The 22,992-nt window shown below is 38.4% G+C and overlaps 2 protein-coding genes across 2 annotated transcripts; one reads left to right on the top strand and one right to left on the bottom strand.

Moving 5' to 3' along the window:
* Nucleotides 1-1,676: 1,676 nt before the first annotated feature.
* LOC111343360 (solute carrier family 25 member 32) lies at nucleotides 1,677-15,711 on the bottom strand. Its single transcript, XM_088751222.1, has 11 exons — nucleotides 15,425-15,711; nucleotides 11,783-11,877; nucleotides 10,514-10,569; nucleotides 10,264-10,349; nucleotides 8,929-9,045; nucleotides 7,964-8,013; nucleotides 6,663-6,776; nucleotides 4,838-4,930; nucleotides 4,271-4,329; nucleotides 2,391-2,441; nucleotides 1,677-2,269 (listed from the first exon to the last, which is right to left on the bottom strand). The coding sequence occupies exons 1-11, from the start codon at nucleotides 15,582-15,584 to the stop codon at nucleotides 2,197-2,199; spliced, it is 954 nt and encodes a 317-aa protein (XP_088607348.1). The 5' UTR covers nucleotides 15,585-15,711; the 3' UTR covers nucleotides 1,677-2,196.
* Nucleotides 15,712-20,427: 4,716 nt separating this feature from the next.
* On the top strand, nucleotides 20,428-22,702 carry LOC111324077 (uncharacterized). Its single transcript, XM_088751190.1, has one exon. It carries the CDS (start codon nucleotides 20,428-20,430, stop codon nucleotides 21,775-21,777), a length of 1,350 nt encoding a protein of 449 aa, XP_088607316.1. The 3' UTR covers nucleotides 21,778-22,702.
* Nucleotides 22,703-22,992: the final 290 nt, after the last annotated feature.

Here is a 22,992-nt window from a genome sequence, read left to right as displayed (position 1 = left end):
TTTTTGTTGTCGCTGTTGTTTTTTCTTTTTGTACTTCTGTTGCTGTTGTTATGTACCATGGTTATTTAAGATTAGGCCAGTGGACAGCCAGTAGGCTTATGTCACCTTATCAAGCATAGAAAAAAAAATTAATTTGGTTACGGTTAAAATTAATAACTTGGGAGATTTCGCAAATTTGATGTAGTAATTGTGACTCAGTATTTTGAAACGTTGAACAAGTTTCCAGACAAACAGTAAGCTAAATTCAATGGTATACCCGATTGTGGCCGTGTGTCAAATTTGTCGGAATCGAACAGGATTCAGTCGTACTGAATCGCTTATATCCCCTTCTGATTCTAAATTAAAGAAAGGACCTTAACGCAATGGTCACAAAGCATCCTTATACAGCCTATGTCACTAAACATATGGACACTTCATTCACTCAAGATGAGGTATGTTAAAACAGTTTTCGCTTCTAGTTAGTTTTAACACTGCTCGTAGCTAACAAAGGTTGACCTACTTTTCCAAGGTTAACGTTTGCGTATAACATAAACACGCAAAAATGAGTATTATTTATAGGTGCGATGAGTTAAAGAGAAGAATTTAGAGTAGAATCGTTTCATTTAGTGAAATCTCGCACTCTGGTTGTTTAACGAAGCGAGGTATTTAGTGTGGAAGTGCGAGTTGAAAATGAGGATAAGGGGTTTTTTTGTCGCGTCTACAATATATAACAAATACAAGTAATATTTTCTTTTTTTTCTTTCCTATTTTTATTCAATTATGCGACTCAAGTAAAATCCGATTCGTGCGATATCGGTTTTCACTTGCAATTTAATGCGGAATTCCCTCGTCAAGTAATGAATTTCTCTAGAGTATACGTAGACGTGAGTTACACCATTGTAAGTAAATCACTTGCAATTTTTATTAAGGAATATTCGGGATTTTAACTCAAAATCACAGCTTCACATTGTTAAGTTTTCAATTTTCTATGTAAAAACCAAAATATGACACGTCGACGGTGGAATCCTTTGGCAAGAATAAATAAGGCGAAGGAAAGGACCCTCCAATGGCCACTGCCTGATATTTCAATCTCCGAATCATTTGATCTTGATTTGTCTCTCATTTACGATAAGAGAACTGAACACAAAGCAAATGGGGCAAAGCACGAGTGAGTTCAGTAACAACGTATCCAAATATCAAAAATCGTTGGTGGTCTTTTCAAGGAGAGTGATACCAGCCGAGTCATTTACAGGATCCGGTTTGAAAGTGGCGTAAATAGATGGGCATCGTGTGTATAGTCTGATTAGTTAATAACAATTGCGTAATTCTTAATAAATACATTTACTTTACCCGAGACATTTTCTGCTTAGTGTCGTAACACGAAAGTAAATATTAAGGGCAGTGAAATCAAAATAATTAAACATAGAACAATAACAAGAAGAAGGAAAGTTCAGAAAGTCAGTCCGAAAAATTAATGAATTCAGAACCCAGCACTATGAATATACAGCCATCGATGGAAGATCTGCTATGTTTACATCTTAAAGCTTCCGCAGCTAATGGAGAAATCTTTGTATAAAAAGATCATCAAATCTAGATTAGACAAAGGAAAATAAGTGATAAACAAGTCTTGACACTTCAAATGAGATTTTTTTTACGGGTGAAGTTAATCTTTGTCTACACTGTCACAAATAACTCGATACCATGCATCTTTTTTTTTTATTGATTTGCAAGAAGGTTCAAACAGGTAATGCTAGAACTCAATTGCCATATATGACTTAGTAAATAAAAAACAAAATAAATAAAAGGGCATCTCTTGTAGTCTTGGTATTTGTTGGTGAGTTCCCAAGAAAGAACAATGGGAGAGATCATTGTTTTCTTAAGGAGCTACTGAAACAGTAAGAAACGTGATGGGATACCTCTTAAAATGCCCCGAAAAAAGTTTATATTGGCAAGCCTCTGAAGTGTAATATAAATGCACTTTGCTGTTAACTTCGTAAGGTTAACATGGGTTTCTTTTTCTTTTTTTTCTTTTTCTTTTTTTTTTTTTCATAAACGGAACAGTCCGCGCTGTTGCCAAATAAAACCTGCTAATGAATCCATGAGCTGCAATTCTGTTCATCGTCTTCCATTGTACTATTTCGTGTAATGACTACGTGTAATAGCGCGCTGCGAGCTCCGTTCTAATTTAGTTTGACTGCAGTATCTCTCCACTCAAAGTCATCTGTTTGGCATCAGGAAGTGAATCACGTTTTCGTACACCACGAATGTGAGTGCACATGCTGGCGTTACTCTAAAAAACAAAAACAAAATGCCGTCAAATCTACGATGATCGTATTCACAGAGATTTCGGTACAACACCTATCATCAAACAAACATGTATCACTAAAATTATCCATCTTATTTAACCTTACCTGAGGACACTGGGAATCAATCCTTTGTAAAATCCTCTCACTCCTTCGCCCCTAAGAATTTGAATATAACCCACAGTGAGAAGTGGCCAGATACATAGCAAAATGCCTAATAGCAGACTACAGTATCTTATGCCAATGAAAATGGATATGATTTGCGCTTAGTGCACTAAGAAATTCAACTTATACTTCAAGAAAATAACTTTTCGTGTAGCTGTTCCGTTTTGGGGCCAACATGCAGCCGCAAAGAATCTGAGGTCGAATTAGCTTTTTTCTATTTAAATTGGCGCAACGAATTAAAATACTTGTCAAACAATCGAACGAACACATCCGCTAAAGGAACATGTAAAGAGCCGTGTAAAGATGTATGGATTACCCAACATAATTGAGGTAACATTTCTCTTCAAATATTTCAACCCTTCAAGTGTAACTTCATATTCAAAACGCAATTCATTCATTTACTTTGTAGTTTGATTGCTGCCCATGTTACCATTGGCAATCAGTGCAGAACAATAAAACGGTTATCTGTGCATCTGTAGCCTTCAAATTCAAGTAAAGTTTCATTACATAGGCACGAATCAGCATAACTTCCGTCCACAATTGTAGATTTGTTCCCGTAGCCGTTAAGGGAACTTTTTAGTAAAAATTGGAAAACTGGGCCTAGTTCTCCATTGAGCTCGACTCAGTTCTCTGTGAGTTTAGTACAGTTCTCCGTCGAATAGACTCTTGTGCAAACTGTTTCAAAGAAGCTATAGATGTACCTCCATCTATTTTAACCCTTTAACTACCAGTAGTAAATATATCTTATGAGACGTTTTGTTGTGTTGCATCGCTGAGTATTTTTACGAGTTGTACCGTATTTTGACGAGGCCGAAGGGCGAGTCAAAATACAGATAACAAGTAAAATATTCAGTGATACAACACAACAAAGCGTTTAATAAGTTATTTTTTATCCAATACACCAAATTGTTATTTCAGTGCGGGCGAATTTAGCGGATATTTATTTACGGGGAGTGCGTGACAGAAGTATGTGAAGTGGAACGGAATTGACGCGTTGCTGTTTCTATTTTCTTCTGATGAAATTTCATTGCCGTCTAACTGCTTTTCTTTGTTCGCCAGCCATTCCGATTCTTCGTCGTCAGAAAAATAATTTACACTGTCCGCCATTTTTTTTATAACCTCAATCCAATCCGTCGCTTGCGCGATGCGACAAAACAGGTATAACCGGTTCCCTAGAATACAAATACCGTGTGATATTTGTACTCGCCTTGGGCGTTATTCGTACTCTACGGAGCGTAGTTGGATAATAATTAACACGTAACTTCTCCCAATAATATCCATACACTGTCCAGCGAACAGGTAATGAGAATACTCAAACTCATCAAGTGGAAGTTATTATCTTGATCTAACACCAAATTCTTGTAACTAATGTACAAGGACACGTGTAGCAACTTGAGGGGAGAATTCATAATCAGATCTTGGGCGTTAAAAGGTAAATGGGAGGAATTTGAGGTTTCGCTATTAATGACTTCTCTCCATCTCTCAAACAGACGAGATGAAAATACCCAAGAATTCCCTTTAAATTTCCACCGCATGCTTTTCGTTCGAAACGTAACGGTTATCGTTGAAGTAAGGACTTGATATAATGGCTAAAGATAAACTTTAACTTTCCTTTGAGCCCTACTGGTGAAAATTAGGCGACCTTACCCTAGGCTGAAAAGTCATTAACTTTAATACACCTGACATTAAGTCTGCACAAATGTAACCCTTGTAAGCAGGTAACTTGGCCAAAACCACCACAAGTTCTTCCTAGTTCGAAACTAGATAAGGAATGCTAGTTTACGTGTTAAAAATTTAAGCACTCGCATCGAGTTCCAACTGACCTGAAAGTTTTAGTAATCACATCCAACGCGCCTTTATATTCCACCATTGTGTACTGATTCTTTAGCAAGGTAAAAAAAAAGTTAACAATCATCAAGTTACGAAACAGTAAATACAGCACTATTAAGCAAGATACTTGCGAAGCGACTGTCAAAGGAAAGATTTACTTGCTTTTTGGCTAACTTTAAGGGTGGAGGGGGGGTTAAATACTTTCGCACCTTGCATTCTTACAGCCATCTTGGATTCATGTTTCTTGAGAGGCAGAGAAAGATTGAAAGGGGGTAAAAGCTTCTCGCTATGTATGGGATGTAATACTCATCGAAGTCATTACCCCCCCCCCCCTCCCCCCTTCCTGGCAAACCCAGGCTAGAACCCACGCCAAATCAACACAGAGTCCAGCAAACTAACTAATTTCGACCGCTACACCACCATCAGGCCGAAAACTAAAGGAAGCTGCTAAGAATTAGACTAAATGCTTTTTTCCAGAATAATGGCACATAAAACCAAAATAAAATATATTTCATAAAGTTTACAAACGTATCAAGTACAAATTAATCTCCCGTCCTCACCTGAAGTCTTGCTCTAACCACTTGATAAGGATATGTCGCTGTAGCGGCAAAAATTTTAGACAAGGAAGCCATTACAAGGTACTCGGTCGAGCCCTAAGATAAAATGGAAGTCACAGACCATTTATTGGTAATAAAAAATAAAGGCACTGGCATCTAGAACTAGTGCAGAAGTTAAGTTATGCTGCAATGATGGATGTTCAAGTTTCGCCTCCTAAGTAAGTGTTTCAGTATACTCTCTGTGCTGCTTTCAAGCTGTAGAATGTATTCCAGTTCTTTATCCAACTTGATTTTCTTTGTAATATTTGCTGTTGATAACCACGGTAAATAGAAGGATTTCAAATGTCTCTTTAATTTGTTGTTCAAAGTGTTTATTTCAAGTTTTGATGACATTTTTCAAGCAAAATACGAAGCATAAATTCATAAGCTGCCCAAATAAGAATTAATTTGGATAGTTTGAAACTACAGTGGAATCCCGATTTCTCGAACCCTCGGTTTCTCGAACCTCCCGATGTCTCGAACCAAACCTTGTTTCCCTTGGATTTGCTTCCCTTGTAATTTCACCCCCGATTTCTCGAACTCCCGATTTCTCGAACTCCCGATTTCTCGAACCAATTTACGTTTCCCCTGGAGGTTCGAGAAATCGGGATTCCACTGTATCCAAATAAATCCTCAATTGGACAGTTTTAAAAGAATTAAGGAGTAATAGCTATGTGACCACATCGGATTAACAACCAGCTATACAAGGGTGTCAATTGGCATAAGTTGTTGTATCAAAATGCTGACGCTCGTCATAGAGGATGACTACCTAAGGATAGATGGCCACAGGCTTCCCGCGCCTTCCCATGCATTCAGGAGTGGCCTTTAAAATGTTTTCGTATTGGTGGAGAGAGGTTATGAGTGAAACAGTGTCACCACACCGGTAAAATATGTCACACTTAACATTTTCTCCACTGTTACAGGATCCTGGTCAACCACGCCTCTGTTTCTATTTACATAAGGCAGAGAAAATCGTTCATATAACACTCAACGGCTGGCAGGAGTCGTGCTGGCCCGACAACACATTTTATCAGACGTAAAGAAATGATCCGTAAAAAAGGAAGCGTTACGACCCTAAGAACAAATCCATCGCGCCCAATGTTTAACAAAAACGTACAGAGTTTTAAATTACGCTTCTGGAGAAATACATCTCTGGAGTTATCCGGTAGAGCTTCGGTACGGAAAGGTCATTTCAAAAGAAGGAAAATAGCACAAAGCAGAAAATATTGCCTTTTGTAACGCAATATTATCCTACTTTACCTAACCTCAACAAATTACTGACGGGTAAAACCAACGCAATTAATTAAAACGCAAAGAAAAGTCAAATATGTTCCCAGAATTAATCTCCGAGGGTAGAAGTTGAAAATCGCCTGCGAATGGTTAGAATCGTTAAGAGATGCCATCGTCGGTCCTAGTTACAAAGAAAAAGTTCTCGGGAAAATTGCGAGAAACCACTAAAATCAATACTCAAAATAAACGATTGATAATTTCAGAAGACTACAACGACAAGTTATGACTTCAATATATTTAACTCGCTCGGATGCACTTAGATGATAGACCACAAAGGGAACTTCACAAATTTAGGAGGCACAGAAAATGGCGGACTAAACGCACAATATTTCGTGGTTGACTAGGGTCCTTTAAGGTCTTGGTTGGTTGACTAGGGTCCTTTAAAGTCTTAGTTTGCTAACTTGGTCGAATATCTGAGCTTGAAGAGGTATATTTGAATGAAGAGGTACACATTAAAGTATACAGGGGTCATACAGGTATGTGCAACCAATTTTTTTACCAGCTTCTTGTTGATTGGTGTTCCAAAATATCGACTGTAGCCTTTCTTCAGTTCTTCATAGGCCATGAATTGCAGCGCTCCGTGTGACACGCCAAAAAGGCCTGGAACATAGCCCTGGTCAAGTGAAAAGAAAAAATTATCAATACGAGCAAAATGATGTTACATCCAAACAGTAAACTCTCTTTTAAATAACAATTCCCTTCTTTCAATTAGGGAAACTATGGCTGCTAATTTGATTGCTGCATATATAATGCATAACATACCACTAACTGTATCATCACTTTGCCATTAGCAGTCATGTACCATAGGTGTGCTATATATTTGTGCCACCACATGTAGCTCTTTTCAAGTGGGAATTTAAAGTCATTATGTAAGCTATGCCCTGCTGGTGGAGTCTGGAAAGCCAAAGAAAGCTTTGCACGCCCACTGATTCTTAGATTAATGCTAATGTTTCTGCTCTTCTTTGATTTTTCCCCTCCATTTTCTCCATTCCTTCCTTTCTTCCCTCCTTCCTTTTTTTGTGGCAAACAAACAACTTAGCGAAAACCAAGCGGCAAAAACCAAGTGGTAAAACCAACAGGCAACCTCCAGGCATGTCCAATACTACGGCTTATAACGGATCGTCTGATGCATTCACGAGTTGTACGATCCGTACGAATCGTCCAACATTTTCACGAGTCGTACGACCCATACAAGTCGTCTAATGTACTCACAAGTCTTACGACTCGTACGGATCGTCTAATGTAATCAAGAGTCTTACGGTTTTCCAGTCTATCCGTGAATCTGACTTGAAGTCTCTCTGACGATGACTTAGTGTGTCGACTTGTACGATTTGAGCGGATCACGCATAACGCGCCCAAATAACTAGAGTATTCTTCGTAGTTAAAGTATCGCGCAAAGTATACCAACAACAAGAGTACTCTTTGTTCTAAACGCACCGCGCGAAGTGCACAAACAAGATGATACTCGTACAGATAAAAAGCGCCCCTCAAAGTGCACAGATAAAAAGAGTATCCCATGTTCTAAAAGCACTGCACGAGGTGCACAAATAACAAGAGCATTCTTTGTCCTACTAAAAAAAGCACCACGCGAATTGCACAAACAACAAGTTTATTCATTGTTCTACTACAACGCGCTGCGCGAAGTGCACAAATAAAAGGTGTGTTTGTCATTCTGAAAGCATCGCTCGAAGTGTACCCTTTAATACATTAGACGACTCGTAACGATCCGTTGTATTGGTCAACCCTCAATTTTGAATTCAATCAATCAAACAGCCGTCAACAGATACATATCAAAATTACCTTGTATAAACCTCTCAACCCCTCGTGTCTCCACAACTTCAACAGAGCGTCTGTGGAGAATAAGGAGTACAAAATATGACGCACCACCAACACACCACCGACGTTAAACTTGTACGTTATATGGATAAGCGGTGGTCAACGCGTCGGTCGACAGGCGGCTGACTGTTGGTCGACTGTCGGCCGACGCGTTGGCGGACGCGTCCGTAGGCTCAGATTCTTTACCTGTACCAAAATATGTGATGCATCTGATTTGATTAGTGGGGCATTGGTGGGCATAATTACGTGAACCACCACTTTCAGACTCAAGCTCAATTCCCAACTTTGAAATTGTGATCGAGAAAAGCCTTGAATTCCCTTAGCACGAAACCTTAAGCCTCTGAGGGTGAATTAAATATTTAATTTCCCCACAAGCTATCACTGCTCAATCAAACATTAGGCTCTTGAAAAAAAACTAAAGAAATGATTGTAAACTTTAAAAGCTCTTGATTAAAAGCTACTTTCTCCCTCTCAGCAATATAGGAAATGCATAAAGAACAGAATGGAGAAAATACATGTTGAACAGAATGGAGAAAATGCATGTTGAACAGAATGGAGAAAATGCATGTTTAACAGAATGGAGAAAATGCATGTTTAACAGAATGGAGAAAATGCATGTTGAACAGAATGGAGAAAATGCATGTTTAACAGAATGGAGAAAATGCATGTTTAACAGAATGGAGAAAATGCATGTTGAACAGAATGGAGAAAATGCATGTTTAACAGAATGGAGAAAATGCATGTTGAACAGAATGGAGAAAATGCATGTTGAACAGAATGGAGAAAATGCATGTTGAACAGAATGGAGAAAATGCAAGTTGATGTTAGGATGTAAAGATTTAACTTTCCTTTTCTTTTTCTGAGGTTACCGTAAAAATATGTAATTCTTAACACTAAATGACATTCATCTTTACAAACAAGTTTCTCACCAAACACTCCTTTGTACTGCGGTGTTTGTGTTTTTGCAGCAAGGGGATCAGAGTACTGAAGACATAAGCGAGTTTTGACCACCCATATTGGGTTTGTTACTGACAAAGTGCCAATTCCTAGTGATAAAAAGAACACATTCCATCAGCCATAAAGCTGACTGAGTGCAAATAGTGTACACAATATACAAGTTACGAACAAGTTTTGAGTTAATATTCATAATATTTAATTAAATTAATTAATTTAAATTTGATTAATCAAATTAGTTAATATTTATTAATCATGATCTTTAGGAGCTTTGATACCAATATCGGATTGACTCGTTGACCCTTTTAGTCCCAGGATCTAAGTGTTAGTTCTCTGGCATCAAGCTGCTAAAAAAATGTCCTTGTTCTTTTGAGAAATTAGTGTCAGATACATGTACTGATAACAACTACCTTCTTAGTCACTCAGATACAGGATGTTTTATTCTGTACAAATGTTTTATTGATCCAGTGGTGAGCTTGTTTGAAGAGGGTTGCAAAACTTGTTTTTCATTTTCCTGCAATTTGATTGGTTTCTTTAAACAAGTTTTCTCATTGGCTGGGAAAAAGATGTGATTTAGAACACAAAGTCAATGAATGTGAATATATGAAATTCATATTATAGAGCAAAAATTGGTGCAATTTGTGAATAAATCGCAGCAATGAGAGCCAATCAGATTACAAGGATCCCCAGTGATTCTGAAATGAAAGTAAGGAAGGGTGAACTGACAGGAGACCAAATGAAAATTCCTTCACTTTAAAAGAGGCAGTAGGGTAAATGCTCAGGCAGGGTGAAATCAGACACACTGACAACAGACAGTCATTCTCCCCAATTTCCTTTAACCCATTATCTCCATAGATCTGATTTGTTAATTCTCCCTCTAGCTGCTACGCTTTCCTTGTAAAGCTGTTTTACTACTTAGTTTTCTACATAAAGCTAATAGCAGTATTTGTAAGAGATTTTCCAAGTCCCTCTCCACACCTGGGAGAGCTGTTACTTCTTTTCTCTTTTTCTCTTTTTGCTGATTGTCCTTTTTTCTGGAGTCTGGGTGAACAATCCCTTGCACTTTATCAAAGTACATGGAGACTATCCTGACTGCAAATTTCATTTTTAAACAGAATACAAATGCCAATCCTTGGCCCAGTAGTAAGAGAAAATACTGCTACGCGAGCTTAAATAAAATAGCAGGTCATTTATCATTACATGCTGCTCCAGCAGATTCACTCCACTTTAAAGAAAAAATGGCAGACCACAAAGTGTCTGCTATGACTGGAGTTGTCTGTGGCTCTAACTGAAACAATAGAAATACTCACCTGCCACAGTTCCTGCGATCAGATGCTTCTCAGCCCCTAAAGGCTCATCACTGTCTTTCTGCATCCACGCTTTTAAAATGTTGTAGCTATGACAAAAAAAAAAAAAACAAAAACAAAAAAATTTTAACATTCAAATTTGAGCTATACAATAGAAAGAAAACAATAGCTGAGTAAATTTTATAATATTAATACTCTTAAGATTTTGAGAGTAAAGTGAGTTTCTAAAAGTTTGCTTGGATACGATATTTACCTGAAAAAGTACAGACCCCATGCTGATCCGTTTCCCCAAACATTAGGTGTCACACCCTGTATAATAAAAGACATTAAAAAACTATTATTCATGAGGAAAAAAAATTCAACATTGGGGCATCTCCTGACACCACAGTTACAATGATAACACTGTGGATAGCACATTAAAATTAAATTGGCAGGAAAGAATTTTGTTTCTTTTATGTGTGTTAGGTGGATCACTCAGTCAAAGATACATTACAAACAATTGGGTTTAGATGCATAGAAAACAGTTTCTAATGGGTAACAATATAGCCACTGCAAGTACAAACTGAAACCTGAAAGGGCTCAACCTAGAGATAAATAGGACAGAGACACCCAAAAGTTTTATCAGGTACAAATTAAAGTGAAGAAACACAACACATGGTGATTTCAAGTCACATTTTTCTAAGAAATAACTGCACTTGGGTCAAACTCAAAGCATCATAAATGTATGGCTAAACTTTTTTTTTTTTTTCAAATCCCCCATTTTAAGTCCAAAAGCAAGCCAAGGCTGTGCTCGAAGGAAAATTGAATGGAGCCCAGTGGTCTGAAACTATGAAATCCAGAGTGCCCAGCATATGCTTTGTATGAAAAAACTTAAATTCTCGAGTCGCCCAAGAGCAAAAGTAAGGCGCCAGGGGCCACCAGGCACCGCTAGACGACAGCTTTGGCAAAACTTATTCAGCCAATGAGGATCAAGTAATTCCGTCCTCTTGATCCATAAGTAAATTACATGTATCAACTCCTATATGAATATATATGAGTGCAGCCTCTGCCTCAGTCAATTAACATTTAGTAACTATTACCCTCCTATATGATAAAGTCTGATACAGATATTGTTTGTTTAGACAGAGAGAATTGATAGAATTATGTATTCTGTTGATAAAAATATCATTCAAAACTTAACCATTACAAATTGATCAGTAGTTTGCAAGCATTGCAGATCCTTCTAAACATTCCACTCCTCAGGAGTGTCATCGAAAAGTAATTTCTCCTCAGAATAACAACACACTGTCAAGCAAAGGTGATGACAGGGCAGAAAATTTAAATGAATTGGGCATTACTTGCTTTCTTACCAAATTCTCCAGATAGGAAAAAAATTTGCATTGTATGGTGAGCAGAAAGGACAATACTTGAATTTTTGAAAGTGGTAAACATGGATTAAAAGAAAACTGCTAACCTCCAAAATTAGTTAATTGATTCACAAATTGTACCAGTATTACAATACTTTTTATTTAACTGAAAGTACCTGATATAATCCTTTTAAGCCGTTTGTTCTCACAATTGACTTAACTGCATCAGTAAGTCCTCTGTAAGCTGGTAACTTTCCACTTCCATCATTAACTAAGAAAAATTTATTTCAAAAATATTTCTGTCATTGCATACACATACATGTACACTACAAACACATTCTTGCAGTAAATACTCTTGAGAAAAGACTGTTCCTGGTATTGGTAATTGATGTTTTGACAACCTTAATGGAAGTTGACTCCGCATGCTAACTTCAATTAAAGTCTGCGACACACTCGGCCATTTAAAACGAAAATCACCAAGTATGCTTGGTATGGCAATCGTGATATTCGCAGATCACTGTGATTGGCGTATAAAATCACCAGGTGTGTCTCCGCATTTCTAACATGCTAATATCAGTGATTCAATAAGCCAATCACAGCGATAAAATTTGTTGTGATCCCCAAATAAAATTGCCACATGCATCACCAGCATAAGATTGTGGAAATAACAGTCACCCCAACCAACTTACTAACACATGGACAATAAGATTTCACAAGCTAAAACATTTTGGAGAAAAGCCAATCACCTCACATTTACAATAATTATATATAGGCAAGAGGCTGACTTTTATCCACAAGTTTCCATTAGGACCAGTATCTGCACAAGCAGACAAAACTAGAATTGCCCTGACAAAATCAAAGGACACATTATTTTTGTCATTTGACAAATTTTTGTCTCCTCTGTTGCATCTACACTAAAAATGTTGAAGCTGCTTAATCTGTCAAATTCGGTTAACAGCCAAAAATAAGACCGATACCATATTTCACTTTATTATATGGCTATGTCTCACAAGGACTGGGAACTACCGAATTCACAAATTTGATGGGCTGAAATCAATATTGAAAGTGGTCTAGAGTTTCCCATCTAGACCGGCATCTAGACCAGTCAAGAAAAAAAAGGGACAAAAAATATAAAAAATTGGCATATAAGACATGACCATATAATAAACTTCTTATCAACCGAGCTAGGTCGGTCTGTATGGGAGAATCTTGACCTCCGTCGCTGGTACAGACCTCACTGCATTCGGTCTGTACTGGCGACCTCAGTCAAGATTCTCCCATACAGACCTCCCGCTCGGTTAATAAGAACTAAGTAATCTTATTCTATTTAGCTTTTCCCTTCCCTTTGCTCGGAGTGGGCACTTCTGGATCTTGTGCCACATCTACTGCTTCATTGTTGGACTGATAAAGTGGCGACTGGAAAATTATTCCACCATTATTATAATCTTACCCTAGCTGCATCCAGTGCCTGACCTGCTCATAAGACTGGCTGCTATAATTTGCCTATGGATTCAAACTCGTGGCCAATCACCAGGATTCATTTTAAGTTGTTCAAAGTTGTAAAATCCGTGAGTTTTGCAATGAAAGACAATTACTGCAACTTTTTGGTGAAGTAAACTCAGTTCAATTACCACACTGGTGGTGTTTACAACAAATAGTCAACCAGTTTATAACAGTTTTGTTTATCTTAATGATTTTGCCAAGTTTTACCCAGGACAAATTTTGTCAAAAATGCATTTGAAAATTTGTTTGCTTCGGCCAAAATTTGTCAAGTCGTGACAAACCATCCACACTTGTAAAGTAATTAAAATTTATCCAAATAAACAAGTTTTTTGCTAGTGCAGATAGGCCCTTAAATACAAATTTTGTGGCTCACCTACCCAAAGACTCCCTTGGTTCCCTTGGTAGTATTAAAAACTTGCAAGTAAAAATAATATCCTATTCCTAACAAGTGGTTGTCGCATATATCACCATAAACTAAATCAAAATTTAATAAGGAAGCCAACACTAATACAGGGATCTTTAATTAACAATTGGTTCATGCTTTAGTGTGCACTATTGAGTTATGGAGCATGCGGGAAGTTCGGAGGCCACGAAAGAAACGTAAGAGTTGGCCGAGGCGATAGCCAAGGGCAAGAAACATCTGAATTCTGTGATCTTGGATTAGTTACTAGTAACAAGTTGTCCTGGAATGCTCATGTTGATAAGATATCAAGCAAGGCTAACAAGATTCTTGGCCTTATTAAAAGGACATGCAAGGGTCTGAAAGATGTTAACATGTTAAGAAGGTTGTACTGTGCTTTGGTAAGGTCCCAATTGGAATACTGTACTATTGTCTGGTCACCCTTCACGGCTAGAAACATTAATAAATTGGAAAGGATTCAGCGAAGAGCCACCAAGTTTATTCTAAAAACTGATGATGATTACAACACTCGTAAAGAAAAACTGAACCTGTTATCTCTAGAGGACAGATGCTTCTTTTTCGACGTACTATTTTTTTATAGAGTTCTTAATGGGTATATTAATATAGATATATCCTCTTATATCCAATTTTATTCACATTCGGAAAGATACTCGTTGAGGGGTAAGGACGAACTTAAATTAAAAAAGAACTACGCGAGGACTGATACTTTTAGGTTTTGCTATTTTAATAGGATTGTCCACATGTGGAATGGGCTGCCACTATCGGTCCGTCAGGCTCCAAGTGTTTCTTGTTTTAAAAGGGGTGTAAGGGATTATTTGACTGCAAGATTTGATTGATTTTAGTTTGGATTTGTTTTTTTGTTAAAGGTGGTCTGCCATGCATGGGGATTTATCTCTTTTGCAGACCATCCTTATGGCACCTTTCTTTTTACTCTTTTGTATTATTATCTATTAATGTAAGTAAGTAAGTAAGTAAGTAAGTTATATGTGTCATTAAATTGTAATAAATAAAACTCTAGCTTCTTGAGTGCTCTCCAAACTTCCAATGTGCTCCATAACTCGATAGTGCACAGCTGAAAGCATGAACCAATTGTTTTAGAACATAGCCAGTGGAATTGTGCATCAAATCCAACGTGAAAAACGGACAACAATATCAGTTGAAGTGAATTGTGACGAGACTGATGCCAAGTCTCCTTTTCCGTTGTTTTTCTCTTTTTCTGCCTCATTTAAGAACTCTAGCCCGAGGGAAAAGGTTCAAACATTGTCTTCGTTTTCGGACTAGTAGGCCAAGTTTCTGTTTGTATCCATTATTGTCGTGAAATATATTATTCTTCCCGGCGTTAACAATGGCCGCTCGCGCGAAAAAAAATTTCTGGCGAAGCGATTTGCTGACGCTGTCAACGTGCACTATCGGGATTTTGAGCACCGTCTTACAAATAATTATTGAATTTGATTGCGCGGTTCTGCTAGCTATGTTCTACATTAGAAATAAAACATCCATTAATTAAGTTTAAACAATAAGAGTTTTCAGTAAATTAAAGTTTCCAGTAAGTCGTAAAATAGGAAGTTTCAAATACTTCCCGCAGCATTGCTGTAATCAATTCCTTTTTTGAATGCTTTTGCTAAAGCGAAAGTGAAAACAGTTCTGTATATGGGAAGATTGAATTATTTCAAGATCATCTAAATTGCTCACGTCAGTTCAAATTGATATAAAAATGTGCGGAAACTTTCGTTCATTAAATAGAGGTGAAAATTTAATGAAATAGGCTTTTCTGTGCGGAAATAAACTCAGACAGGAATGTTTTACATCGCTGTTGATGTTCCCGTTTTCAAAATAACCTCGCCTCACAATAAATTGATGGTGGTCTCCTAATATGTTATTTGCCGTGCCTTACCTTGAAATCTAATTTTGATCAGGTCCAACGGATGCAGCACAAGAGTTGAAGTAACCCCTCCGGACACGCCGGCTACAAGATGCTCGTAGCGAATGAACCGAGTGATTGAAGGCGTTTTTGAAGCTGTTCGACGGTCAGAAATTGCTTGTTGCTCACTCATGTTGTTTTCAATTGAATATATACTCTGACCTCATTATTACGTGTAAGGAAACCAATAACGGTTCACACGATCACATTCGCAATTATTTCATCAACTTCGTCCGCCATGTTGACAAACGGTTATTGCCAGTTTCCCTCTGCCCCTCTTGACCGGTGGTGTGCGCACTCTGATTGCGTTGCATCATGGTCGTAAAACAAAAATTGAGCATTGCGCGTTAGAGTAAACATCTTTAGTGGCAGCGAGATGCGGCGTAAATATGCGTGGATTTTGATGGGGATTCATTGTCTGTTGCTACTCCTTCGAAAGTTAAATCGTTTGACGAGCCTGCGCGACTCCTGTCATTCCTCCGTGACGAATTCGTTCTTAGGAGGCAACTGACGTTATTTAGAAAGATTCGAAACCGCAATCTGCCTGAGAATCTCGACGCAAATGGCAACAGTTACGCTCACAACCGATGGCGGGATGAGTAATTTCAAAGTCAGTAGTTATATTCCAAGACGCGAGTTATTCAACTGTGAATTGACCCTTGACATGCAAACGCATATTAGAGAGAAAGAGACCTTGTAATACACGAACTTTTTCCACTTAGCGTAAATAATTGATTTGTAAAAGGAGAAGCCCCACGCCTCCTAAGAACGAATTTGTCGCGCTCCACCTTTAGTAAAAGCGTACAGAGTTTCAAAATACCCTTCGAGAATAGAGGAAACCTACATGAGGGTTTTGAGAACGTATCTCTGGAGTTATTACTTCAAAGAAAATAGCGCGCGCACAAAAGAAAATATTGCCTTTTGTAACACAATCTCATCCGGCTTCGCCAAAGAGAAGTATGACACCTCAAAACTGACCCATATTATCGCATCGCAAAGGAAAGTCATCAAAAGATATCCTAATAACTGCTAACCGTTGAGAGTAGAAGGTTTAAAAGCGCTAGCGAATGGTAGGAGGCGCACTGGCCTATCAACACCTTTCAACAGTCGACTGCGTTTTGCTTTCCGGCTTTCCGCCGTGTCGCCTCACGCAAGGTAGAGGTTTTCATGGATCAAGAGACTCTTTTCATTGCTCTAATTAAACTGTCCTTCATTCAGTGATAAAGATAGAAGATTTACCCCACAATACTCGCTAGTATTTAATTTTCCTTCACTTAGGAAAGTGGATTTGCAACACGATTGATAAATGCCCTTGCAGTAGTAACGCTATGTAACGCAACACACTAAACGCAACAATGGGCCTTTTCGCTCCACAAAAGAGTCTCAAACACTATCACTTAAAATGCCTAAAACATTTGTACCATTGGAGTGCGTTTGAGCGCGTTTGGTCAGAGCTGCTGAACAAGGATCAAAGTGGACATATAAATCTTTGAAAGGCTTTAAACTACGACGTACAACGAATTTGATCTGCTCGAAAACCGGCCTAACATTACATGCTAAAACACAGTGCTTGCGTTTGTTCTTGAGAACGATATAATACGTGACAAATACGCACGAAAAATACTTCTACACGTTCGGACTATATCAAACTATATTTACCTATAGTGAAAGGAAAAAGAAATGGCCTAACTTTTACGGAATATTCAGTCAAACTCTACCCATTTCTACCGCCTTTACCGCCATATTGAAAATAACGCTACCACAATGCAATGCAATCAGAGTGCGCACACCGCCTGAGTGAATGGAAACCGAACAGAAATAGTAAGAGTACATCTTATTAGACGTTTTATTGTGTAGCATAGCGGAGTATTTTTCGATTTGTGCCGTATTTTGACGAAAATAATATGAATAATATACAAACAACGATGATTAAAAATAATTCGCGATACGACACACCAAAACGTTTAGTAAGCTATTTATTATTCAACACGCCAAATTGTTAATTGAGTGAGGGCCAATTTCATGGATGTTTATTTAAGAGGAGTGCGTGACAGAAGTATGCGAAACGGAACGGAATTGACGCGTTGTCGTGTTGCTATTTCTATTTTCTTCAGTAAATAATGAAATTTCATTGTCGTCTAACTGCTTTCTTCGTTCGATTTATCTGATAAACTTGGATCAATATTTGCTAGCCATTCCAACTCTTCGTCGTCAGAAAAATTATTTTAACTGTACGCCAATTTTTTTGGAACTTCAATCCAATTCTTCGCTTGCGCGGGAAAACCTGTCTAACCGGTTCTATGGAATACAAATACCGCGTGATATTTGCACTCGTCTTAGGTGCTATATGCGCTCTACGGAGTGTAGTTGGGTAATAATAGTAATTTAGTTGTTATGGTCGAAGTCCATAAAAACGTAGAAAAAAAAACGAGGTTAAGATCCAAAATTGCGCAAGATCAAAGCAGGAATCCCCAGTGGTCAAGACGGGCCCATCTTGACCGCTGGGGTAGGCAATCAGAATACAGGATTTGCTCCATCATGCCCGCGGGCGTTGCAAACTATATAATAAATCGTATTACTAAAGTAGTAAGGAAGTTAACCAAGTTAACTAATCATGTTAAATTCGAAATTTCTCCTTAAACAAGGCGATCAAAGTAGGAGATAAATAACCTCAGCCAATCAAATCCATAGGAGAAAGTTGGTTACACAACATCTCCATGCTTTTTTACAGCGTTTCGCGTGTTGCTTTGTCGTATTTGTTGAAAGGTTTATTATACTTAAGGTTACCGTGCACCTTAATGGGTGTCTCGCGTGCAAGCGATGTACGTAGCGCGTCCGCTTTAAACTGTAGATATCTAAACCACTACATCAAATTAAAGCTTATAGAACTGGCCATCGGACTATACCAAAACTTTTGTGAAAAATTCATTGTCGAATTTTTCACGACTCCTAAACAGCGAGCGCTCGGATCACCTTTTAAGAGCTACAAGTCAAAGGGAATTTGTTCGATTGCTCTCAAATTTTGACAGTAGCTAGTTTTACATATAAACAACAAAAGCGTGTCTCCGAATATTTTATTTCTAAACACTTTTTTTTCAAGAGCGATCTTTGTACGATCACTCCACATTTTTTTAATCCTATTTCGAAAATTTTCTGTACATTTTCACTGAAATTAAATATGGCAAATCGCAGACACGTTTTTTAGCGCTTTGGCCCCAGAAATGGCAGGGGCGTAGCCAGGATTTTTCCGTAGGTACGCACAGTTTTCCATCTCACCTCTTCACCCCCCCCCCCAAAAAAAAAAATAAAAAATATATATAAATATAAATATATTTGAAATATATTTTTTATTAATTTTTTTATTTTATTTATTTTTTTATTTTATTTATTTATTTATTTTTTTTTATTATTATTATTTTCAGGTACGCAATTGCGTATTTGCGTACAGGTAGCTACGCCCCTGAATGGAGGAACACATTCAATAAGCGAAAATAAAAAAATTCGCTTTAACATGTGACGTTCAAAAGGTGATTCGGGCGCTCGCATTTAAAAGTCGTGAAAAATTCGACAATTTAACTTTTTTCAAATTTTTTGGTATAGTCTTATGGCCAGTCCTATAAGCTTTAATTTGATATAGGGGTTTAGATATCTACAGTTTAAACCGGACGCGCTACATCGCTTGCATGCGAGACACCCCTGAAGGTGCACGGTAACCTTAAAGCCACAAGCAGGTCCTCTATGGTGTAAAAGCCATGTTTTTAATCAACCCAAGTACTTTGTGTTGACTCAGAGTATACAATGGTTTATAGAAGGAAGTTTAAGGTATAAAAATGCCCTTCTCTTTTATTCTGTCCACTGCGCACTGTCCTAATCGGCTAATGGTTAACAAGGAGAATATTTGGTTACGATGAATATATGAAGTTCCATATATTTAGAACTGCAGTTATAGATACGTATGATGCACGATCCTCGCAGTAAAGAGCGCTATTTATGCAATACAGGTAGAGAGCGCTATTTAAGCATCACGGGTTTATTACGAATCAACTTAACGGCCTGCTCCCAGTTGGCTTATTAGCTCAATGGTAGAGCGCTGCACTAGTATCGCAGAGGTCAGTGGTTCGAATCCCGTACAGGCCTGATTTTCTCAGGTCTGATTTTCGCTACTGCATAAATAGCGCTCTCTACTGCGAGGATCGTGCATCATACGTAAGGAAATTATTACTAGTTAATTACTCGAGTTTCACGCTCTAGGCGATCATCAGACAGAGCGTGAAACTCGAGTAACTAGTAATAATTTCCTTCTTTCACATTTGTATTTTGCTCTGCACATTTCTGCATCGAGCACTTCAAGGATAAGTGAAACAACTTTATTTCTTGTTTATTCGTTCATATATATTAGATATAAATATTTATTAAAAACTGGATCATTGGATAATGCAATTCAAGACTTTTTATTGGCTCAGCCATTATGGTATATGAGCCAATATACCATAACCTAATTTCTGTACATTGTTAGATCTGGTTTCTTCTCACAAAATAAAGTCGAGAAGATTTGTCTAATATCTTGGGGGCGTTTTTTTTAATAAAACAATTATTCCACTCTCGCTTGTTGGATATGAGATGATTATGGCCAACTTGGCGCTACGTGCCTCGTTGGCAATCTATCATCTCATATCCAGCGCGCGCTCGTGGAATAATTGTTAAAAATATATACATATATATATATATATATATATATATATATATATATATATATTATATAATATTGTATTATATTATATATTATATTGCGCATGCTCGCTGGTTTACTCTAGTTTGAGCACTCTGGCATGGCTTAGACGATACCACAAAGGTTGGGTCGTTTGGGGTGACCTTCTCGGTTCTCCCCCATCCTAGCATTAGCACTGCACTGATGAGGCCCAGAAGGCCGAAACAGTTATAAGCTTCTCCGCCTCTTGGGTAAGGTTAAAAGGCTTATGAAAAGTTTATTTTTCTTGCTTTTGCAGCAATTGGTCAACATGGACAGCCAGGAAAGTGAAAATATCAGCCAGTTTACTACCGATAACTCGACAGCGAATCCAGGAGACGTCGTAGACGCAAGCGTGGTAGAAGGTTCACAGTCCTGGGACGCAGACGTGGAAATCGAAATCCCTGAGGTACTGAAAAATCTGGAAAATAAGGGTGTGAAATTTAAGGCCGTGCCTTTTTTGAATGTTCCTAGTCAAAGTAAAATCACGAAGGATCGCTCTATTTATTTTAGCGTTGATACAATCGTCACATCGCAAATAATTCTCGAAGCTTTTGACGCGGCAGAAATCGATATTGACGCTATCACCGGAATCCAGAGAAAGGCGTCCAATAGATCTTGGATCGTGACTTTTAAGAGCCGTGCAGCTAAAGAAGCCGCTCTTGAAACACCTTTTGTCGTGATTGCCGGTCTCAAAGTGTTCTTGGGCGACTGCGAAAATCGTTTGGTCCTCGTCAAGATCCATGAAGCCCCCGCTGAACTACCCGACACTGCCGTGATTGGCCGACTCAGCCACTACGGTCGTGTCCTTTCATTTCGGCGCGACAAAATTGCACAACATATCGAGAATGGAGTAAGAACGGCTCGAATGGCGCTACATCGAACTATCCCTGCCAACATTAACATAGCTGGTGAACCTATTAAAATATGGTACCCAAATCAGCCAAAAGCTTGCCGGAATTGTGGAGCTACTGACCACATGGCCAAAGACTGCTCTGCAGTCCGTTGTTTTAATTGTGAATGCCCTGGGCATCGAGCTCAAGAATGTAAAGACTCGCCAAGATGTTCCGTTTGTTTAGCGGACAACCATTCCATGCCTCAATGCCCCTTCCTGCTCTTCAGCGCGAACGTCGATAGTGAGCCAACGCCACCTAAAACTGAAGAGGAAAAGAAACAAGAGCGAGCCCAGCGCGCCAAGGAAAGAGAAGAAAGGCAGAAAAAACTACAACAACAGAGAGAACAACAGCGACAACAAGAAGAACAACAGAAATTACTAGAAAAGCAGAAACAGCAAGAACAACAGAAACAACAAGATCAAGAGAAACAACGAGAACAACAACGCGACGAAGGTAGAAGAGAACGACCAAGAGAACGAAGAGACGAGCGAGGGAGGGACGATCGAGAAGAACGAAGAGATGACCGGAGAGACGACAGAAGAGAGAGAGATAGAAACGATCGAGATTATTATCGCGGCCGCGATGACCGCGATAGATCTTCCCGCCGTGACTACTCTGGCTCCGAAACTGATGATGATGGATGGGAGAGAGCTAAACCTAGGAGAAGGCGGTACAGATATTAATTTTTTATTTATATTCAATGAGTAAGCTTAAAATAATTTCTCTAAATGTGCGAGGACTCGGGTCCTCCAGTAAAAGTCGAAAAATTATTCAAGAATTAAATTATTCAAACTGTGACATAATCCTTTTACAAGAAACACATGTCTCATGCAAAAAACAAGCGGAGGAATTCGAAATACTCTGGCGCGGCAAATGTCTGTGGTCCTTCGGGACTGGCAGGTCTGCCGGTGTTGCCATCCTCTTTTCTCTAAACTTCCCAGGCAAAATTATCCGTTTTTTGACCGATTCCGAAGGAAGAATATTGAGCTTACTCATTGACTACTATAATTCTAAACTAAATTTAGTAAACATTTACTCTCCCAATACTATTTCGGATCGTAAAAGTTTTTTCTCTTGTCTGCACAATTACTTTCTCCCCCAAGGGGATCTAGTGATCGGGGGAGACTTTAATTGTGTAGACAATGTCCTAGATAAATTAAATTGTTCCGCCATCCTATTGTCTGATCAAAAACTTCTCCGATCCCTTTGTGCTGACTTCTCACTTACAGACATTTGGCGCAAAAACAACCCGCGCAAAGTAACTTTCACCTGGTCTAACAAAGACCATACCCAGGCATCTAGAATTGACCGCTTTCTCGTCGCTAAAGGCTTAACCCTAGTAACGAAATGTAATATTCTTCCATGCGTATACGACCTATCCGATCATGACTTTGTAAAAATTGAACTAACGACTAACCCTTCTAATCACGGTCCTGGAATTTGGAAGTTCAACAGCTCTTTACTCTCAGATGTAGAATTTAAAAACATTATGTCAAAATCGATTAACAACTTTAAGCTTAAAATCCCCGAATTCGCCTCCCTTCGCGAATGGTGGGATGCTCTAAAAATTGAAATCCGCAAAACAAGTATTTCATACTGTATCCGTAAACAGAGAACAGCAAATGCCAAAAGAATCCTAATTACTAAGCAATTAACCCATGCTAAAAACGCTTTACATTCTAATCGCTTAAATAACCCAGGTGTAATTAGCGATTTGGAAAGCCAATTGTCCTCTCTAATCTCGAAAGAAGCCGAAGGAGCTAAAGTCCGCTCCCGAGCACAATGGTTCGAAGAAGGCGAGAAACCAACACGCTATTTCTTCCGTCTGGAGAAAAAACGAGCTGACATGAATAGTTTTGAATCTTTTTTTGACGAGAACGGTGTTCTCAGAAATTCTC

The sequence above is a fragment of the Stylophora pistillata genome, chromosome 2 (genome assembly GCF_964205215.1).
Source record: "Stylophora pistillata chromosome 2, jaStyPist1.2, whole genome shotgun sequence".
Taxonomy (NCBI): domain Eukaryota; kingdom Metazoa; phylum Cnidaria; class Anthozoa; order Scleractinia; family Pocilloporidae; genus Stylophora; species Stylophora pistillata.
This window is presented reverse-complemented; position numbering and strand designations above follow the sequence as displayed.